Source organism: Alexandromys fortis, unplaced genomic scaffold, assembly GCF_014885135.2.
Source record: "Alexandromys fortis isolate MF-2015 unplaced genomic scaffold, M_Fortis_MF-2015_v1.1 scaffold_29, whole genome shotgun sequence".
Classification (NCBI taxonomy): domain Eukaryota; kingdom Metazoa; phylum Chordata; class Mammalia; order Rodentia; family Cricetidae; genus Alexandromys; species Alexandromys fortis.
In genome coordinates this window covers 5702827-5722779 of record NW_026067891.1, presented here as the reverse complement: position 1 = coordinate 5722779, position 19953 = coordinate 5702827, and the positions used below count along the sequence as shown (strand labels likewise).

Here is a 19953-nt window from a genome sequence, read left to right as displayed (position 1 = left end):
TCCAGTGAATGTAGCCAACACCTGCCAGGCCATTGGGATGGTGCCAGTGCATGGAGGCAGGACAGAGGCTCCCGGAGGAAGGAGAAGTTTCCAGAAGCAGGAAGGAGAGCCTGCAGGGAAGAGAGCAGGGCACATGAAGACACTGCAGGATGTTCACCTACGTCACCTGGCCTATGGGCTTTAGATGAGTCAGGTATACCAAAGCATGAGCCTTTCTCCAGCCCACAGTCTACCAGTGGCCAGCAAGCTCCTCGGAACGCTACACAAATACAAACACTGCCAAGCTCACACTTGGGTGTGTTATCAATGGAGTGGGCTCTGCAGTACCCAAACCTCTCCCACTTCTGCAATTCTGTTCTGTTGGCTTGGGAGACCAACTCTCAGCAACCCAAATGGTTGCATCCAGGCTGAATATTATCATGTACAATCTGTCAGCAGAGGAAACTCATGCAGGGTGTTGGACAATGCCACACACAGATGCACTGGTGACAGTCCTGGTGGTAAGAGTGGAAGTCTGGGTAAAATTCTGAGGAGCAGACATGGACTGAGATCATTGGGTGCATCTCGTAAGGGAAAGCCAAGTTTCCAGTAGGAGCTGCTTGGTCTTTCTGTACCTTCCCAATGTTTGAATCACATGAATCCATTTTAACAAAAAAAGAAAGAAAAATCTGTTCCGGTCCTGGGGAGATGGCTCAGTGCTTAAGAGCATTTGTTCTTTCCGAGGACCAGAGTACAAGGACCAGGATCTGTATGGCACAACTGCCTATAACCCCAGTTCCAGGAATCCAATGCCCTTAAATTCTTAGAGATAAATAAAATAAAAACAAAGCAAGAGCTGTATAAAACGTAAGGACCGGAGTTTGAGCTCTAGCCCCCACACAAAAAGTCTGGGTAGGCAGCTGAGAGACAGAGACAGGAGGATCTCTGAGGCTCACTAGCTAGCCAGCGCAGGTAAATCAGTGAGCTACAAGTTCCATGAGAAACCCTATCTCAAAAGTAAGGTAGAGAATAATTGAGGAAGATGACCCATGTTGAGCTTGATGCTCCACAACGAGAAACCCTGTCTCAAAAGTAAGGCGGACAGTAACTGAGGAAGAGGACCCGTGCTGAGCTCTGCTCCACAAACGCGCACATGTGCATGCAAATGGACAAGGTCCAGGGAGTAAAAAGAAATTCGAGTGGTTTGAGGTCTTTGGCCTCTTGTTCTTCAAACCACTTCTGGACCCTCAGTGAACTGCTTACAGTATCTGCCTAGAGACTTCTTGTCTCTGTAAGCACTAGACTCCCCAGGTCCTGCCATCTGTGCCTACCTGTTGAAGACTAGGCATCCACTCTGCTCCTGAGCCAGCATAGCACCGGGCCTGCACCTGGGGCAGGCTGATGGGCCGGCAGGTGGCTACCAGCTCCTTGCAAAAGACAGCAGAAGTCAGACAGACAGGAAAATAGGCTCCACAAAGTGCTGAGGATAGAGGCCTGGGGGAGGCTGCCCAATGGCATCACATGGTACGGCTGTATTCGATGCCACCTTTGGTGGAGATGCTGGACCATGGCAGAAAGCTGCAGAGCAGGCTGTGGGCCTGGCGGTAGATCCTGTGTGGGATGGAGCAGGGACTCAGGTTGGCTAGTGCTGAGCCCAGGTGCTGGATGTAGTCTGTGGGTTCTGTCAAGGAAAGTACCGATATGCCTTGCCTGCCCACATGCAGCCTGCTTGGAGTTGGATCAATGACAGCATTGTTCAAAAATACCAGAAAGGCTCATTAAGTGGACCATCAATTTGGGAAATAATGTACAGTAGAGCATATAGGGCAATCATCACAAAGACCAGGGCAGGATCTACAAGACAAGTGTTCCTAGTTCTCCAGAGGGACAGAGCCCACCCCAACAAGGAGATGTATCAGCAGTGCCAACCCCTGGATGTCCATACGTGCCCGACTACACGTGAGCTAGGCCCTACGGAGCTTGGGGTCACTTCTTTCCTGTTTTACTTCCCTCTGAAATGAATCACTTCTTCAAAACACTCACAGGTACATGTATTCTGGGTTATTACTACCCCAAGGTGCTGGGACATTTCATTTCCTTTCCACCTAATAAGGACACCATTAGAGGAGAGAATTGGAGGTGGGTGAATGCACCTTGGATCATGCAGCTCCACGAGAAAGGTCTGAACCCATGTGTTCTGCCATTGTTCACTTTCTTCTCACCATCACAGGCTGCATATGGTGGGGCTTGTATCTGCTCATTTACTGATGACCCCCACAAGAGGACACTTTCCATATTTCTTGAGTGGAGTAGAGTTAAAACCCAATCTTCCTGCTGGGCTGAAGTTGCCAGGGAGTGCCAGTTTTCCTAAAATACGCAGCCAGTCAGGTGCATTAGACCTGTGCATACCCTGAGCTACTCAAGGAACAAGGCTGTGAGCTAAGCCAGTGACTGTCATCCAGGTGGCCACAGTTTCAGTGACTCTCTGGTTCTTCCAGCCCTCTAGCCAGGAAACCGCAACAAAGCCTTCTCCTGTTCCCTTCCAGCAGTAAAGGATATAAGATGGTCCAGGGAGGGTGGCCGCCATTGATGTAGAGGACATAGGTGAAGCCATCTTTGAGGACCCCTCGAATGGAGTAGTAGTAGGGCAGATAGTGATGCTGTTTAAAGTCTCTGTTTTCATAGAAGTTTATTGCTGTGTTGTTGGTGGTGAGCACATGCAGGTAGATGGCTTTGCAGTGGTCCTGGGCAGTGGTTGAAATATGATCCTTTAAACTTTCTAGTAACAGGGAACCTGGGAAAAGGAGAGGAAGGTTTCCCATAGCAGGGCAGTTAAGAGGACATAGATGAAGCCATGGCGTCTGCAGGAGTCTAGAGGGTTATGTTGCCAGACTGTCGAGCCCCTCCCATAAGCTGCCTACCACTGTGGACCAAAGATGTATCCTGGAGGAGTTCTGGGTCCACAGAGAACACTTACCAACCTTTCAGACAACAAAAAGTATAAACCAGAACCCAGAGGGTGAGAAAGACAGGTCTGGGTAGAACAAAGGACTTCTACTCACTGCTGTGTGGTGGATTAGGCGAGACTCTGGTAACACAGTGTCTGGAAAGTGCGGTTTCTCTGTTTGTTTATAGTTCTTACTCAGAACAGAACATCTCGCCAGTACACATGACCATGTCTGGCAACACAGGCGAGGGAAGGGAGGTCTGTGTCCTCCTGAGGCTGTCCTAGGAGTTGGTGCTGATCTGTTCATGACAGATCTGGGAGGGATGGAAAACAATGAAGGCCAGTGTGGTGGGGAGACACACTGGGAGGACATTATCTGTCCCCAAATTTGTACAAGGAAGAGACTGAGGGTCCTCTGTGAGCTGAAGATCTCAGAAGTAACCGACAGGGGCAGGGGGTAATAACTGCTTGGGGGGCAGCAGTGGTTCAAACCATGAACTTTCTGCCTCTTACCTATGCCGTGCTTTCTGAATTCTTTCACCACTCCCAGACTTAGAATGTATGCAACTTGTGTATCCACAGAGAAGCTGGAGGCTAGAATATCTCCATCCTAAAGGGGAAGTCAGAGATAAAGTTAGGGCAACATGACGGCATATACAAGCTCAAAACAGAACCTACCTGGTTCTGTGTCCACTCTTCATATCCTGGCATGTGCAGTCACAAGATGGGAAGGGGTAGAAGACAGAGGACAAAGTACACCCTGCTGACCCACAGAGACAAGAGGGTGTAGGCCCTGTTGGCGGAGGCTGCCACAGTGAGAAGGCACGCCCAGGAGCTTTGTTTGGGATGGCGGACTAGGTTGGGACTTTTCATCAGAACCAGTAGCATTACAGTAGATTAAAAGACAGCCTGGGGAGGGGGATGTAGCTCAACAGTAGAGTGTGTGTCTGGCACACACAAGGCCATACGTCTGATCCTATCACAAAAGAATAAAAGAGTATAACTGTCCAGAGTGGTCACATACAGACACAGTCGCCATGACGTGCGACAGTGGGCAAGTGAAAAGTTGGGTTGGGTGAGCATGCATGTGCAGCATCGCGTGTGGAGGTCAGAGGACAACTGGGGGAGCTGGTTCTCTCCCTCTACCTGGGTGCTGGGGACCCTCCCTGCCAGGTTTTTATTGCTCAACCATATCGCCAGTCCAAGGTCCAAGTGCTGTGTTAAAGGTTTGTAAAGAGAAACATGCTGTCCCTGGTGACCATGAAGAGCAGATTAAGACAGCTACTCACCCTGCTCTGCTGCCCATGCCGGGCGAGTGGCACACTGTGATGTGATAGAGCACGCTAAGGACACAATCGCCTCCTGAGTCATGACTCTGACCATGAGATAGATTCTCATGTTATTCCAAGCACTTAATAAAAAGGAACACTGCCATTTGTATGGTCTTCTCTTCCCAGAAAGGACACCAGGCGACTTGGCTTTTCTGCTTCCCATTCACCAAGTAGCTCCATGTGCTATGCATGTGCTGGGCCAGGCCCTGCTCCCTGGCCCTGCCCAGCACTCCACACTACAGTGAACCTGGACACAGCAAACTGGGGGAGGGGATAAACTCACTGCTCTAGTTAACAGAAGCCCTAGCTAGCCAAAAGAAGAGCCCCCAAATATGTGTGGAAAGGGTAAGCATGCTAGTCAAGAGAGCCTCGGGCAGTGTGCATGGTAGAAGTGGACAGTCACTAAGAAAAAGCCCCAAGGAGGGATCACGAGGAAACAGGCGTGGGCCAAGTGAAACAAGATAGCAGATCCAAGGGGGACTGGCCCTTGCTTTCTCCCTATCTTAGCAGTGAGCAATGTGAGGAAGTGGCTCAGGAGGAAGCTGGGCTAGACAAAACAATGTACCAAGATAGAATTACATATAAAATGGGGTAACCTTTAGTGGTCTGGGTTCCTAGAAGAAATGTTTCTTCCTCTTCCACTACGACTGGATGAGGCAAGCACTCTACCACTGAGCTGCAGCTCCAATCTCATTTCCTGAATTTTTAAAGGAATAATCTCAAGCAAGCTGGGTGTGGGGTACACACCTTGGACTCTAGCACTTGAGAGGCAGAGGCAGGTAGGTCTGAGTTTCAGGCCAGCTAGTACACAATGAAATCCTGTCCCTAAATTAATAAACAGACAGCAAATGAACAAACCAACAAACGGGAGGCAGACAGGAAGGAGAAAAGGAAACAAGAAGTAATAACCTCAAGCCAAATCTAATCATTTGCTGGTTGATGGGATTCCCTTTCCTTAAGTAAACAATACTGCTCCACTGCCATGACCAAAATTAACAGGAGACTCCTAACAGAATTCAACCACAAAGAACATGGTTTATAGCTGTGGTCTTACACTCTGCCCTGAAAGCAGTCATCCAAATTCTTGAGGGTTCTGAGGGAGGTAAATTTGTGAGTGGTCTATGAAATTGGATAAAAAGAAATAACATTTTTGCTAATCCCCAGGTGAAACCTAACATCTCCCTCCACAAATTACAGTACCATTGATGCTTCTGTGACATTCCAGCAGCACAAATCCCAGGCATTTTCATGGCACACAGCAACGGGGCAGATTCTCAACCTATCATTTCTGCTTGTTTCTGCTTGAAAATGGCCATCTTTATTAAGCCCACTAGTAGGTTCTATTCATTATTCATATTATTCCACTAGGGCTGGAGAAGTAGCTCAGCAGTTAAAAACATGTACTGCCCTTGCAGAGGACCCAAGTTTAATAGTGGGCAGCTCACAACCACCTATGATTCTAACTCTAGGGGGATCTTCTTTGTTCTTTACAAGTAAATACTCCTATATAGTGACACAAGCATACACATAATTAAATAATACATAAATCTTTAGGAAAAAGTCCATATATTCACCTCCATATCAATAACCCACTGGGCGAGCGCCATTTGCTGCTCTGACTCCTCAGCTTACAAGCTGCTGAGACACAGGCCGGAGTGGGCAACGACTCCACTGCAGCATCCCTCTCCAGCGGCCACAAAGGCCAAGTCACTGCGGCACATACCTACCTCTTTATGTATTTTGGTCCTATTCTTTATTTCAGCTACTATCATTCCCACGATGGCACCTCTGTAGGTTGCAGCAAGAGAGAAGAACTTCTTGTTGGATGTGATATCACGATACCATGAGTCTGGGTACCTGCGGGAGAGAGCACACTCCAGTGAGTCACCAGACACTATGCTGCCCTGCCTATCACTTAGTCTCTAGGAGCCTCATAGGTGTCTTCTCAAAGTAACCACCTATCCAAAGGGGATTTTTTTTTTTTTTTTTTTGGTTTTTCGAGATAGGGCAAAGGAGAATTTTTGATGTAAAAAAATTTTTTTTAATGTAAAAGAGAGGAACCCTCCAATCAAACTGTCTCCACAGACAGTTCCTGGAGGGACAGCACAAGGCAGCCTCAGTGTGAGCTGAGACCTTAGGGCCCTCAGTGACCTGAGTGGTCTATGAAGAATTCCGTGGGGCTGGAGAGATGACTCAGAGGTTAAGAGCACTAGCTATTCTTCCAGAGGTCATGAGTTCAATTCCCAGCAACTACATGGTGCCTCCCAGGTACCTATAATGAGATCTGGTGCCCTCTTCTGGCATACAGGCATGCAGAACACTGTACACATAATAAATAAATACATAAATCTTAAAAAAAATTCTGTGAGGGCTGGTGAAATGGCTCAGCAGGTGTGGGTGCTTGCAGTCAAGCCTCAAAACTTGAGTTCAATACCCAGGACCCACACGGTGGAAGGAGAGAACTGACCATGCAAACGGTCCTCTGTGAGACTTCAGCACTGAAGATCAAGAAAGGTGACTCAAGGAAGAGCCAAAGTTCATGGGTATATACAATAGTTTACAATACCTTTCTAACACGGGCGTGGTCATGACACATGGCTAAGGGACAGGAGAGGCTGACAGTAAGGTCCTTAAGGGATGTATAGGTTACAACTCAGTGTGGATCTATCTAACCCCAGACAGTCCTCAGCAGGGCCTCATTCATTGCTACACTTAACTGACACTCTTATTTCCTAGTATTCTTTCAGTAGTGGGATTACTAACTGGAAGGATAGTTTGTTTTATCTCATAAAGCACTGTTAGCCCACATTCCTAAGAAGCTGGCAATTTATATTTCAACAGAGATGCATGGGGGGGTACCATGCTGCTGGGATGGAGTAACAAGTATGAGTGAGTCGAGGAGTCATGAAATACCAACAACTCAGGACCCTGCTTAGCTTTCAGGTTTCAAGGTCTGTGTCTGTTTTTCTCGCTAAAAAACCTGTTTTTCCGTATCATACAATAATCTAGAAACAAGGCAAGTAAAAACACAGGAACCCCAGGTACTAATAATCCACTCAACCTCAAAACGCTGGAAGTATTTAATTCAGTACACTCTGCGGTCTTGGTAAATGATCCCCACAACGAAAGTCCAGAAGCGAACCTCTCAGGCCTCCTGCCTCTTCCTTCTCATTCTCTCCCCTAAGGTCAGCCATGGCACCTAGAATTCTTCGACTCCAGTAAGAATCACAGAAGCCAGAAGAGCCCCTTTCCTACAAAGCCAATCTGATTTTCTCTGGAGGAGGTGGCCATGAAGAAATTGTTTGTCCTATTTGTCTGACAGTAGATCTAATAGCACTATAATCTTGATTAGACTGAGAGTGCCCATGAGGTCAGGACTGCACATTTCTGAGCATGTCTGCGAAGGCACCGACAGACTCCACGTCTGCACTGGGAACAGACTCCACGTCTGCACTGGGAACAACTGCAGAACCTGGTAGGTGGAGCGGCTTGAAGGAAGCAGGTCACTGAGGGCTTCATGCCCTTAGGGGCAATAGCTTGCTTGTAGCTTTCTCTGCCACTACTCTCCTTTACTTCCCGTTCACTGTAATGTGAGCTGACCCCCCCCCCCCCACACCTGTCACAATGGCCTGAAACTTCTAAAACAGTGTAGAAAACAAACCTTTGTCATCCTTAAGTTGTTTCTATCAGAGATTTGGTGACAACAATTGATAAAACTAAGCCATCCTCATTCCAGAAGGGTCCTCCCTATACCCAGAGAGAGGGAGTGCTACAGAGAGTCCAAGCAGAATCTAAGCAAATGGGCCTCACTGTGTGCTCCAGCTTCAACCCATTAGGAGTAGATAACACTCTGTTCAATAGTCTCTAGGGCAGTCCATGCTTCACTCAGGTCAAACAAATGTGTTACTGTCATCTCCTGCTAACATGTCTTACTAAAGTGCTGGCCATGATTCTCACAAAGGGCAGGATCCTCTGCCTTCCTCTACAGTATACTGAGGTTTTTATCTAGGCATGCTTCTAAGTGAAAGTGGAATATGATATGCATCTGTTCTCGAGTCTGCTTTCACTTAATATTTGGTAAAAGAAAGAGGAAGGGAAGGAATCGTGTCAGCAAATACATTACTTTAACAGATTTGTTCCTGCATGATTAATGACCCTTTTTAAAGACAGGGTCTTTCCCATATAGTCCACTCTGGCTTAAAACCTACTATGTAGCTCAGGCTGGCCTTGAACCCGACCCTTTTCTGCTTCCATTTCCTGAGTTCTAGTACTCCAGGCATATACCACAACATCATCAACACTGCATTTAGATACACATATCCTGATGAAACTAATCAGTTTTTTATACTGAGGTTGGTCCTAAATTTCCTGATTGCATGCAGCACTGGGAATCTTTTTTAGTAACAATTCTCAGCAGGGCCTTTTAAGGAAGGTGAGCAGTGGACCAATATGGAGGCCCGAGGCTCACTGCCTAGTTTCCTAACTTTAAATAGCAACTACGGACCACTATGGTCCCGCCAGACCCGTTGTTGCCTCTTCCAGTCTCAGACGTATCCCAGCCACTGGGGATACAGTGTACAACACTCACTCAATGGGGAACCAGTCGCCACACAGGTGCTTCACAGTGTCTATGTCATCGTGGCAGAGGAGACGCAGGCTGACCTCGCTGAGGGCACTGGAAGGCACCACCTCTGTCATTCACGCCTGTGGGAAGAGCAGACAGCATCACCTGAAGGCTTGCTTACCTGTTCTTTCTCTAAACTAACCCAGAAGGTGGGTGACGTAGGGAATTGCTAAGAGTTTCCCGTGATGGAAAGAATGTTCTAGTGGTTGCCTGCACTCTGCACACGAAGAGCAGCCGACTGCCTCTCGTCTATGCCTCTCCCCTCTCTGCTTGAGCTGCACCCCACCCTTCAGCTTTCCCCCAGAGTGACCACAGCTCCTGCGTGGCTGGTCTTTTATCTCTTAACTGCTGCTCCTTCACTTGGAGGAGGCAAATGACCCTAACAAGTCTGACTCTGGCCCAGTGTCAGAGAAGACATGGGCTCAGCAAACTCTGTCAAGCGGTTGGTAGGTAGAACCTAGAGAACAATCAGCTATTCAGGTCAAATGGCACTGGTTTCACCACCAGAGGGGAGGTTACATACTGCTTCTCCTCCATGACTAGTAAGAGAAACTTTGATGCTAATGACTATGTGGTAGTGCGGGCGGCTGAGGACCACACCATGGCTATGCTGCCAGCCCTGTCTTAGTTTGAGGCAAGGTCTCCCTAGGTTGTTCATGCAGGTCTGGAACTCATTCTGTAGCTTGGGCCGAGGAAATCAAGTACTGAACTCTACCAAAAGGGAAAATAGCCTGTTTCTTTAAGTTGGAAGCAAGTATTTCAAAGGAATTAATTATCCTATCTTTTTGGGAGGGACTGTGTCGTTAATCTCCCATGGCCGAGGAGAACTTTCCAGAACAACCAGGTGAAAGTAGAAATGCTAACAGATCAGGATCACCATGTAGAATCTCAAGAGGAAAGCTCCAAGGCCAGCAAAACTCAAAAAGTGAGGTCAACAGGTGAGGGCTGCCGAGGGGCAGGTGCAAGGCACAGACTCGAGGAACTGAGACCCAGAACTCAGTGTGTGCAAAAAGGGAGAGACCCGAAGCCTACAGGCCAATCTCTCCAGAGCCCTGTGCCTGCAGCTATGACCAGTAGGATTCCAGCCAAGCCTTTGTGGGTTTGGGAAGTCACTGCCTAGACCTAACTACAGCCTTCAGACCCAACTTCCTGGTTGCAGGGGGTGCTGTACATACATCAATAAGGGAAGAGATATCCAACAGACAGATGTTACCTTTTACATCTGGTCTCTTCACAAGGCCAATCACATCAAAGATACAAAAGTAAATAAATAAAATAAAAATGAAAAGAGAAAAGAAGATGGAGAATCAAATGTAATATCTAAACCTGTACCATGAAAAAGAAAATCAAAACATTTCAGTGAACCTTAAACACAGGCTGGTTGGTAGATGGAAGGTACTACGAAACAGCTCTTAGTTTTCTGATGAGGTGGAGGTCTCACAGGACAAGGTGTCTCCTGGAGACACAGGCTGAGATATTCTGGAGCAAGAAAGCATCCTGATTTCTACTTCAAATGACTGATTTTTTTTGGGGGGGGGGTGTTTGTTTTGAAGTGTGGTGGTGCCCTGGGCCTCAGGGCAGCTGTATGCTTCAATTTCTCAGCCGTGCCTTCAGGAAGATTCCAAAATCTTCTCAGAGTCGTGGCAACTATGACACAAGCTGGGAACTTCTACAAGATCAGTCGCACGCACACCTTTCTCTCCAGGCCAGGCATGGCTCCTCTGACATTTGTCAACAGTAGCCTTCACAGAGACTCCTCTCTGGCAGGCTACAAACACAATGTGTGTGCCACCTCCCTCACCTTCAATATTACCATCAGTTTATGAACACCTGCTGCAAGGCCTCCTCCATACACCTGCTGCCCCCTGCTTTCCTCCACACACCTGCTGCCCCCCCCCCCCGCTTTCCTCCACACACCTGCTGCCCCCCCCCTTTCCTCCACACACCTGCTGCCCCCCCGCTTTCCTCCACACACCTGCTGCCCCCTGCTTTCCTCCACACACCTGCTGCCCCCGCTTTCCTCCGACACCCCTTCCTGCTCACTGCGCCCCATTTCTCCCTTGCTCGTAAGACGGCTGTCTGGCCTCCTTTCCTCAGGACCCCTCTCATTATCTGTGCTGTTCCCTGCTCGGTCCAGCGCTTCTCAGACTCTCATCTCTTCGTTCAAGGCAGCCACTGTCACAGCCTTTCCTCAAGCAAAGCATGAGACAAGGTTACTAAAAGCTCCCCACACGCAAGGCAGGAACCACAGGCCCAAAGGGCCCTGTGAGAGTCCACAGACACAAGGGTCACTGATTTGAAAAGCCAACAAAAATGAAATTTAAGCTCCCTCTTTTAGGAAAGAAGGAGAAAAAAAGGAAGCACACACTACTGATAGATACAGGACACTGTCTAGTACATCAGCAATATGGGCTCAGGGCCTAAAAGGGGGGAAGAAGCAAACACTGTTCACAGCTCATCTGTTCAAATGAGCAGCTGCCTGTGGGTGAGGAGCCATCTCCATAGCTGCCTGTGCAGCTTCCAAAACCGCAGAGTAGGAAACTGAATAGATTTCAGAGTGACAAGAAACAAACACCCACCTCTCTATTTCCAAACAACATCCCTCTTAAAACCCAAGTCTTCATGCTCAGAAGGAAGCCCATATCATATATATTGAACAGCACATATAATTGAGACACATCACTTCAAACACAAAATAACGATACAGGATTTCACCTGGAGATTCTGGACCTGGATAAAAAAATTAACGGTACTAGCAATCAAGCAATGGTCATGGAGGAGGGACTGAAGAGGTGCTTAAGGGTTATCAAAACCAGACAGAATGCGGCTGAGAGTCTGGCTCAGGAGAGTGCTTGCCTATCAAGTACAAGGCCTCGGGCTCAATCTTCAGCACTCCATGAACAGGGCCTGGTAATGCACACGAAGGCTAGTCACGGCACTTGGGAGGGGAAGACCGGAGACGCAGGTGCTCAACACTCTTGGCTACAGGGTGAGTTTGAGATCAGTGTGGAATACATGAGACCATTTCAAAAGCACCACCACACACATATGGAAGCCAGACAGGATTGTGCACACTGTAGCCCCAGGACTCAGGAGGTCCAGGCAGGATAACAGTGAGTTTGAGACCAGCATGGAATACAAAGCCAGACCCTAGCTCAAAGCACCAAACAGTAAACAACCCGCCTCTGACTCCAATCCACCTACATCTAGTTTATTAAGTACATATTCGGCCACATGTTGATTATCTCATGTAAAGATAGCATGAGATCAGGTGAGGTTCAGAGTCCAGACCCAATCTTTAACCTCTGCATCAAAAAGTCTCTGCATTTCAAACTAAAAATATCCCTAATCATTAATTTACTAGATTTGTATGACAAAATCAGGCTTTGCTCAGGAGACTATAGTCACAGCGATAAGCAGAGTTCAGAAATTGTTGGCCACACAGAGGAGGAGGGACCACACTCGGGTCCCATTTACTATACACTAAACTATAACTTGCTAGAGGAATCCCATGACAAAAGTGCATTAGTCAATGTGAGCAGTGCTCCCAACTGATCTGGGAAGGGCACCACTTCCTTCTCCAACCACAGAGACCACAGGAAAACCAGCAGAAGCCCTTCTCCAGCATCCTCCCCAGGAGTACACAAAGACACACCGGGTTCCAGTAGAAGAGGTCTAAGTAGTGTCTGTTTGACTAGTTAGCAGCTCTTTCATGTTCAACGACTTCAGGCTGGATGAGTAGAAAAAACAGGGACCCAGGTAGAAAAGAGGCACACAAGACTGAGGCCAAAAGATATGGCACAGAGACCAAACCCTATGGCCGGATCACTCAAAAGCTTGGGCAAGTCTATCTCAGTTTGCTTTCTATTGCTATGATCAACCATTCTGACCAAAAGCAATCTGGAAAGGAAAAGGCTTATTTGGCTGACACATTCTGAAGACAGGCTGTGACTGAGGTAGGTCAAGGCAGGAACACAAGCCAGGAACCTGGAAGTGGAAACTGAAACAGAGACTGGACGGATGCTGCTTATTGGCCTTTCACGGTGTGCTCAGACTGTTTTCTTGTACAACTACGACCAACTACCCATGTGTGGCACCACCCCCAGTAAGCTGGGCCCTCCAACACCAATCGTTCTCGACAAAGGTCCTGCAGACTTGCCTACAGACAATCTGATGGAGGCAGTTTCTCAATTGAGGTTCTTCCTAGATGACCCTTGCTTGTGTCGAGCTGTCAACAACTCTAAAAGGGCATCTCCTATTCTTGGTACTGAAAAATAAGTGCGGGTGATTGTGTTCTGTCTGTCAGGTGTATGTCACTGCACAGCACGCACAGGACGAGGCTTGTTTGGATGGAGCCCATGGAAGAACACTGCTGGGGTCAGGGTAGGAACTGCCAGAGGGTGTGAGTGCTCTCAGAAGGAAATTCCTAATTCAATTCAGAGAAAGGGTTTTGAAAACATCTACCTAGAGATAATACTGGATTTCAGAATGTGGGAATAAAAAGCTAGTAAAATATTGCTGAGAGTGGTGGCACACACCTATAACCCCAGCATTCAGGGGCTGAGGCAGAAGGATGATAGGTGCAAGACCAACCGGAACTCTAGAAAGGGTTCTAGCCAGTCTGGGCTACATTTCAACACTCTGTTTCAAAAACAAACAAATGAAAGAACCCAGCACTTGGGCTAGAGACTGGGAAGTTTAAGATCATCCTCAAATACAGAGAAAGTTTGAGATCAGCCTGGGTCGCACAAGACCCTGTCTGAAACAGACAGGAAAATAGCTGCTTGGCATACTTGACTAACATGGAGGCTGGACTTCCTGTAGGGTTCATCCCACCTAAGAACTCTTCTGCTGCTGTAGAGACAGCAGCTACAAGAACCCCTCCTGCTGGTAGGGGACACGGGGTGGGGGTGGGGGTGTGGGGGTGTAAAGCTGGCTACTCAGTTTAAGGGAGAAAGCAAGGGGACGGGAGAATTTGGTTTCAGCACTTCCCCACTGCACCCTCCCTGCAGCAGGCCAGTCCTGTCTTATCAATCTTTCCATCTCTAAGGGTTGTTTTTTTCCCTAGGAGAACTAGCAGCAGGAAGCTTCCTTTATTTCTCCCTGTTCTGTGATTAATGGGTGTGACATCTTCTGCTATTGGTGTTCCCATCAAATCACATGGGTTACAAGTTGCATATGTCATTTTCAAACATCCTTTGTTAGTTAGCTGTTGACTGAAGGTTTCTGTCCTGCCTGGTCCCGCAACCATCCAGTCCCAAAGAAATACACAGAGGTCTATTACATTAATTATAAACTGGTTGGCCTATTAGTTCAGGCCTATTAATTAATTATTTTTTAATTGATTTTCTTGAGCTCTACATTTTTCTCTGCTCCCTTCCCTGCATCTCTCCCTGCCTCTCCCCTCCCCTTCATCCCTCGCCCATGGTCCCCATGCTCCCACTTTACTCAGATCTTGTCTTTTTCTACTTTAGTGGGAACTGTTTTTAAAGTGCTTTCTCTCTCCTGCTGTTTCCATTCATGTTCCTCCAGGATAAACAAACAGATGACAGTGTTAAATTCTGTATAAATTCCCTCCTGACCATGAAGTCAACTCGTTGTTATTTTGGCACTCAGAATCAAACCCAGGCCCCAGATACCCTGAGTGCCCATTCTACCATTAAGCAGAAGCAGCAGCAGGCCTTAAAGGACGACTAAAAGATCACCATGCACCCGTCTGAATTTTCCTCAACAATTACGGCGGATGCTTATGTTCTCCGCTACTCACTTTCATATTATCTGAGCCTTCTGCAGTGAGCTTGGGTTATTTTGTTAACAAAAATAAAGACTTTTGGAATACAGTGAAAATTCTGAACACGTTTTAGATTAAAATAATCTCTGTAGACCAGGCGTGGTGGCGCACACCTTTAATCCCAGCACTTGGGAGGCAGAGGCAGGTGGATCTCTGTGAGTTCGAGGCCAACCTGGCCTACTGAGCGAGTTCCAGGACAGGCTTCATAGCTACTGAGAAACCCTGTCTCAGAAAACAAACAAACAAACAACCCAGCTAAACCAACGAAAATCTCACGGGTTGTTAAATGACAAGGAAACTTTCCAGCGTCTTCAAATTATGAGTGCAACTAAGACCTCCTAAGCGCTGCGGATGAAGAGCTGCCTTCTAAAGCCCTGAATGTCTGCAAGGCACCCGTGCACCGATGCTGGGGATGACCGTTCCAGACACAGATCAAAGCCACGAGCAGGCACCTGGAGGTGGACTGCAGAGCAGCCTTGCAAGAACATCTTAAAGGGCTCCTGTGTAAGCAGCGAACAGAGGGGCATACAAAATCCAAAATTAAAAGCTTTCACAAGTTTTAAGGTAACAATATTCTTAAAAGGCTTTTAAAAACTCTCCTATTTTTAGAAGTAAAGGGATGTGAAAATGTGTGGGTTGCAGCTCACTGGTGAAGAATTTGTCTAGTGTGTACAAGGCCCTGGGTTCAATCCTTTCTACTGCAAAAGAAAAAAAAAAAAAGAAAAGAAGTACAGGGGCTGAAATGCTGGCTCCGTGCTCAGGAGCACTGACCGGTCTTCAGTTCCCAGCATCCTCACACTGACTCACAACCACCCTTACCCAAGTCCGTCTCAGGGAATCTGATGTCCTCTTTTGACCTCTGTCGGCACTGCACATGTCCCCCCCCCCCCCCCCCCGCGCACACACAGATAAAATATTTTTTAAGAAAAAAGTACAACAGAAGGCAGAAATTAAAAACCCTGTGCTCACCTCACCCCCACACAACTGTGACTAGCTTCCTGTGGGTCCTGTGGAGGAGACAGTTTTCCATAAGGAGACGGCTTGCCTGTGAGCAGCTGGTGGCATCAATGTGTGCCAGACTCTGTTCAGTGGCTAGGCAGTGCATTTTTACACATTTCAGTGAAGTTTATCAGAGGCCAGAGGATAAGGCAAGTAACTGAAACTCAGGGCAGGAAAGCGGCAGCTAATGGGGGAAGCACTGATCAACACGTTACAACTGTGGCTCCAGCAGGGTCTCTCAGAGACAGACGTGAGCAGCTCGCCATGGCACTTCTGAATGCCACAGGAATGACAGGAACCCTATGGTATTAACCCTTCCCAGAAAAGAACACCTTTCAGTACTGAAGGGAAAAAAAAAAATCACCCACCCATTTCCAGGCCTTTGTGCCCTAATCAACCCCATGTCAGGAACAATAAGGAAGTGCCCGTTTGAGTCACAGCATTGTTAGCAGTCTGTGCCAGTTAGCACAGGTTGGCATCACTCTTGATTTTATGTATGTGGGTGTTTTGCCGGCACGTATGTTTGTGAACTGGAGTTACAGAACACTGCGTGAGTTGCCAGCGAGTGCCTGAAATCGGAATCTAAAGGGTCCTCTGCAAGAACAGCAAGCACTAGTGACTACTGAGCCACATCTCCAACCCTTAACCCCCAGGATCAAAGTCTTAATCCATCAGAGCTGGGGCCACAGGCATGAGCCATCACACCAACTTCATTTCATTTATTTAAAAAGATGTATTTATTATTGTGTATATACCACTCTATGGGGGCTCAGGACCCATGGAGGACAGACGAGGGCAACAAATCTCCTGGAGCTGGAGTTTAGGTGGTGGTGAGCAGCCCATGTAGGTCGAGGATCAAACTCAAGTCCTCCGAAAGAAAAGCATTCTTATCTGTGAGCCTTTTTGCTCCAATCCTTCCATTTTTTTTTCTTTTGGTAACAATAACCACTCCACAAAAACAAACAAAGAAAGCCAACTGGGAGCGTTCCAGACCAGTCTAAACCAGTCTATTTGCTTGTGCCAGGGTCTTGCTATGGCGGTCATGCTTACTTGAAAACTCATTATTATCTCAGACTGGCTTCAAACCTCCCGAATGCTGGGATTAGAAATCTGTGCCCATGCCCTAAAAAGTGTTAAAGCGGCAACATCTCTTCATCCCCTATGGAAACAAAGGCAACCAGCGCTTTCCCCACGGTCTGTTCTTGGTCTCTACTCATAACCACCTCCTCCTCCTTCTTGGAACTTTGAATCTGTGTTCTGACATTTATTTCTAACATCAATGCCCAAAATACCATGCTATTCCTAGGATGCTGGCTTTAAAAGGCAGTATCAAGGCCGAGCGGTGGTGGTGCATGCCTTTAATTCCAGCACTCTGGGGACAGAGGCAGGCAGAACTCTATGAATCTGAGGCCAGCCTGGGTCTGCAGAGCAAGCTCCAGGGTAGCCAGAGCTGTTACACAGAGAAACTCTGTCTTGAAAAACCTAAATAAATAAATAAATAAAAAAGGGCAGTATTAAGAGTTTATTTTTGGACAAAACAGGCAGCTTTGAAAATAATTTGAAAATCTCTGTTGTAACACTTAAATTGAGTCTCATCACCCCCCAACTCTCCAACCCTCTAGACAAGGTCTCTTTATGTAGCCTTCACTGCCCTGGAACTCACTATGTAGACCAGGCTGGCCTTGAACTCAGAGATCCACCAGCCTCTGCCCCTCGAATACTGGGATCCAGGCATGCGTTACCATATCTGGCTGAAAGTCACTGTCATTCTGAGGGTGCTTTCTCTGCTGGCCAGGTGGACTCTGACTGAGTTAACCTTCATCTGCTGTCACCGTCTTCACAGTCTTAGCTTGGGCCCCACCTGAGGGTTACTGTTATGCTCCTGCCAACCTCTGAACTGAGGTACTCTAGAGCTACTTAAAGCACTGATCTGCATTACTCTAGACCCCAAACCACCTTCTACAGGAATTCCTCCTTCCCATAAATACTGAGCAACCCTCTTTGTGCTCAGAGAAGAGAATAAACTTGGTGTATTTGTGTTTGCTATTTAAACACATGGGCCAGTAAGCAGTGTGAGTATCTGGGCTTCAGACAGATCCTTAACTGTCCTGCCAGCCAGCCTCCATCAGAGGCAAGGCTAAGAATGATGTGCAGGCAAGGAAATCTGCCCTGAAGTTACCAAAGTTCCTTAAAATCATTTGCTGAATCAAAGTCCGTGTTTGAACTGGGCCTGAACTCAAGTTCTCAAGAATCTTGTCTCTACCTGTCGACTCTCTATCCACCTGGGTGAGTTCTTAGGCTGCCACACCGTGCTGCCCGAAGATGTACACTGAGCGCCCCAGAGTCTCTCATCACCAGCATCTCCCTGGGCATCTAGAACCTCTGCTTCCTGCTCTTGGTTCAGGACGATCTTTAATCCCTCAGATCTGACATCCAGAAAGCATCTTCCATTCCTGTCAGAAGCAACTTAGACAGGCCAAATCTAAAGACACTTTCCACACATAGTGACCAAGTCTCTTCAAGGTACAACTAAGAGAGGTTAAAGATAGGACACGGAGTCATAAAAAAACAAACACAATTGTCTATTTTATGTTGGTGCTGGTGCACTGAAACCAGACCAGCCCTGATTTCGTGACAAGTTTTTAACAATTTTCATAGAAACTCAGCCAGGGAAGTCTGACATGGAACTGTCTAGGTCTGTGAGTTGGAATTCTAGCAAACCACAGCTGTGCATCCCCCACTCTCAAGGGGCTCGTGTCCTGCACATTATTCTTATTGCTGTTCTATTCAAACTACTCTAAAAGGAGGAGGTGGGAAGACTTATGCTACCACTTTGGAACGATGGCCCTTCAGATTCCTCTAGTGTTTAACCCTACCCATACTAACCGAGCACGCCACTGCTGGGCCGGTATGCATCTGTGTGTACTTGTTTGCTTGTTTGGTTCCAGACCCCCTCCTCCTAACGTTTTACCTGGTAACGCAGTCACAGGACTTATAAAACTTTCCTCCACGTCACGTGGCTATGTGGACTCAAGTATTTGCATAAATGATCTCTGGTGCAATGTGACTTTGCCTGCTGGGTCAGACAAGCACTAATTCAGGGGTTTTGTGTTTTCAGTACTTTGACAAAAGAAAACCTCTTTAACTGGCAACTTTCTCTCTTGATTAGCACTCTAGACACCACAGAGAGTCAGTCACCTTGGTAGTAGGCTGTTATTCTTTTCTCTTAAGCCCAAAGGGTGACAAGAACGACCCAAAAGCACATGGCTCAAGGACTTGGCAGAGTTAGCAGATCAATACAGCAGCCAAAGTTTATGTTTACTGCAGCCTGCAATCCCCAAGCTTTGGGTTTTGACAGTGGGGCAGGAAGGCATTTGCTGGGGAAGCAGGAAAGGCCTGGAGTACCCCCTCCACAGCCCCGCCCCAGTTTCCCCAGAAGACAAACAGCACCGGCCATAGATCTCTTCTACTTGGCAAGTGGTTTTTCCAATTCAGGGTTGATTATGGAGGGTCAGTTTGGCTAGTAAACATAAGTGGAAGGCTTCCGTTTGCCGGAATGCTAAAAGCACTGCTGGAATGAAAAGACGCAGAGGGACCCTAAGCAGCGTCCTTGGCTTTCGCGAGTGCAAGCAAGCCGGCAATTACCACCGGTGCAACAAGTTCGCACAGAGAAGCGAGGCGACCAGACCCCTCACCTCCAGCAAACCTAGAGGATGCCGCCTTTCCACTTCCAATTCCTGAGATCACTGACTGAGGGACCCCGGAAAGATCAACTCCCGACGCCCCTCCGCGCCCCTCGCCGCCGCCGCGGAAACAAACTGGGCGCTAAGAAGCGTGGCCGCGCAGGGGTCTGTAGAAGGGCGCTCTCTCCGGGAAACCCGGCCTCCCACGGCTGGCCAGTGTCCTCGGGGTCGCTCCTGCGACCTCCCCACCGCCCCGACTTGCACCCGCCGAGGCCCCGGCTGCCTCACCTCGGACGGGAGCCGGCGGCAGCGGACGGCGTTGCGGGGCTCAGCACATCCTGGGGGAGACGGGAAGCCGGACGTGGAACTGCGGGCCCCCCCACCCCGCGCGACGGGTTATGTAACCGGCAGGGGCCGCAGCCGGGACGGAGAAGGCGGCCCCGCGGCACTTCCGCCTCTCGTGCTCCGCCGGCGGCGCAGCCCGGAAGATCATTGGCCGCTGCACCACGTGGCGCCGCCTTCCCTGACGCCGACGCCACCATCTTGGGAGCGGGCTCGGCCTGCTGCCCCAGGCTCGTCGGTTTCTAAAGTTGCCCGCG

General features: G+C 48.2%; 1 protein-coding gene across 2 annotated transcripts; it reads right to left on the bottom strand.

Annotated features, from left to right (window-relative positions):
* Positions 1-1353: 1353 nt before the first annotated feature.
* On the bottom strand, positions 1354-19910 carry Naa60 (N-alpha-acetyltransferase 60, NatF catalytic subunit). Of its 2 annotated transcripts, XM_050126039.1 has the most exons (6): positions 19643-19791; positions 8846-8961; positions 5985-6114; positions 3440-3536; positions 2539-2773; positions 1354-1653 (listed from the first exon to the last, which is right to left on the bottom strand). In XM_050126039.1, the coding sequence occupies exons 2-6, from the start codon at positions 8953-8955 to the stop codon at positions 1497-1499; spliced, it is 729 nt and encodes a 242-aa protein (XP_049981996.1). In that variant the 5' UTR covers positions 8956-8961; positions 19643-19791; the 3' UTR covers positions 1354-1496. The 2 variants fall into 2 exon arrangements, with proteins under 2 accessions (XP_049981996.1, XP_049981924.1); XM_050125967.1 differs by lacking the exon at positions 8846-8961 and having other exon boundaries at positions 19643-19910.
* Between the last annotated feature and the right edge of the window lie 43 nt (positions 19911-19953).

Coding starts and splice junctions, on each gene's coding strand:
- Naa60 (XM_050125967.1), bottom strand. CDS start 19,896: ATGGTGGCGTCGGCGTCAGGGAAGGCGGCGCCACGTGGTGCAGCGGCC. Junction 3,537..5,984: donor GGACCAAAATACATAAAGAG/GTAGGTATGTGC, acceptor CTTCCCCTTTAG/GATGGAGATATTCTAGCCTC. Junction 1,654..2,538: donor CACCCTCCCTGGACCATCTT/ATATCCTTTACT, acceptor GACAGAACCCAC/AGACTACATCCAGCACCTGG.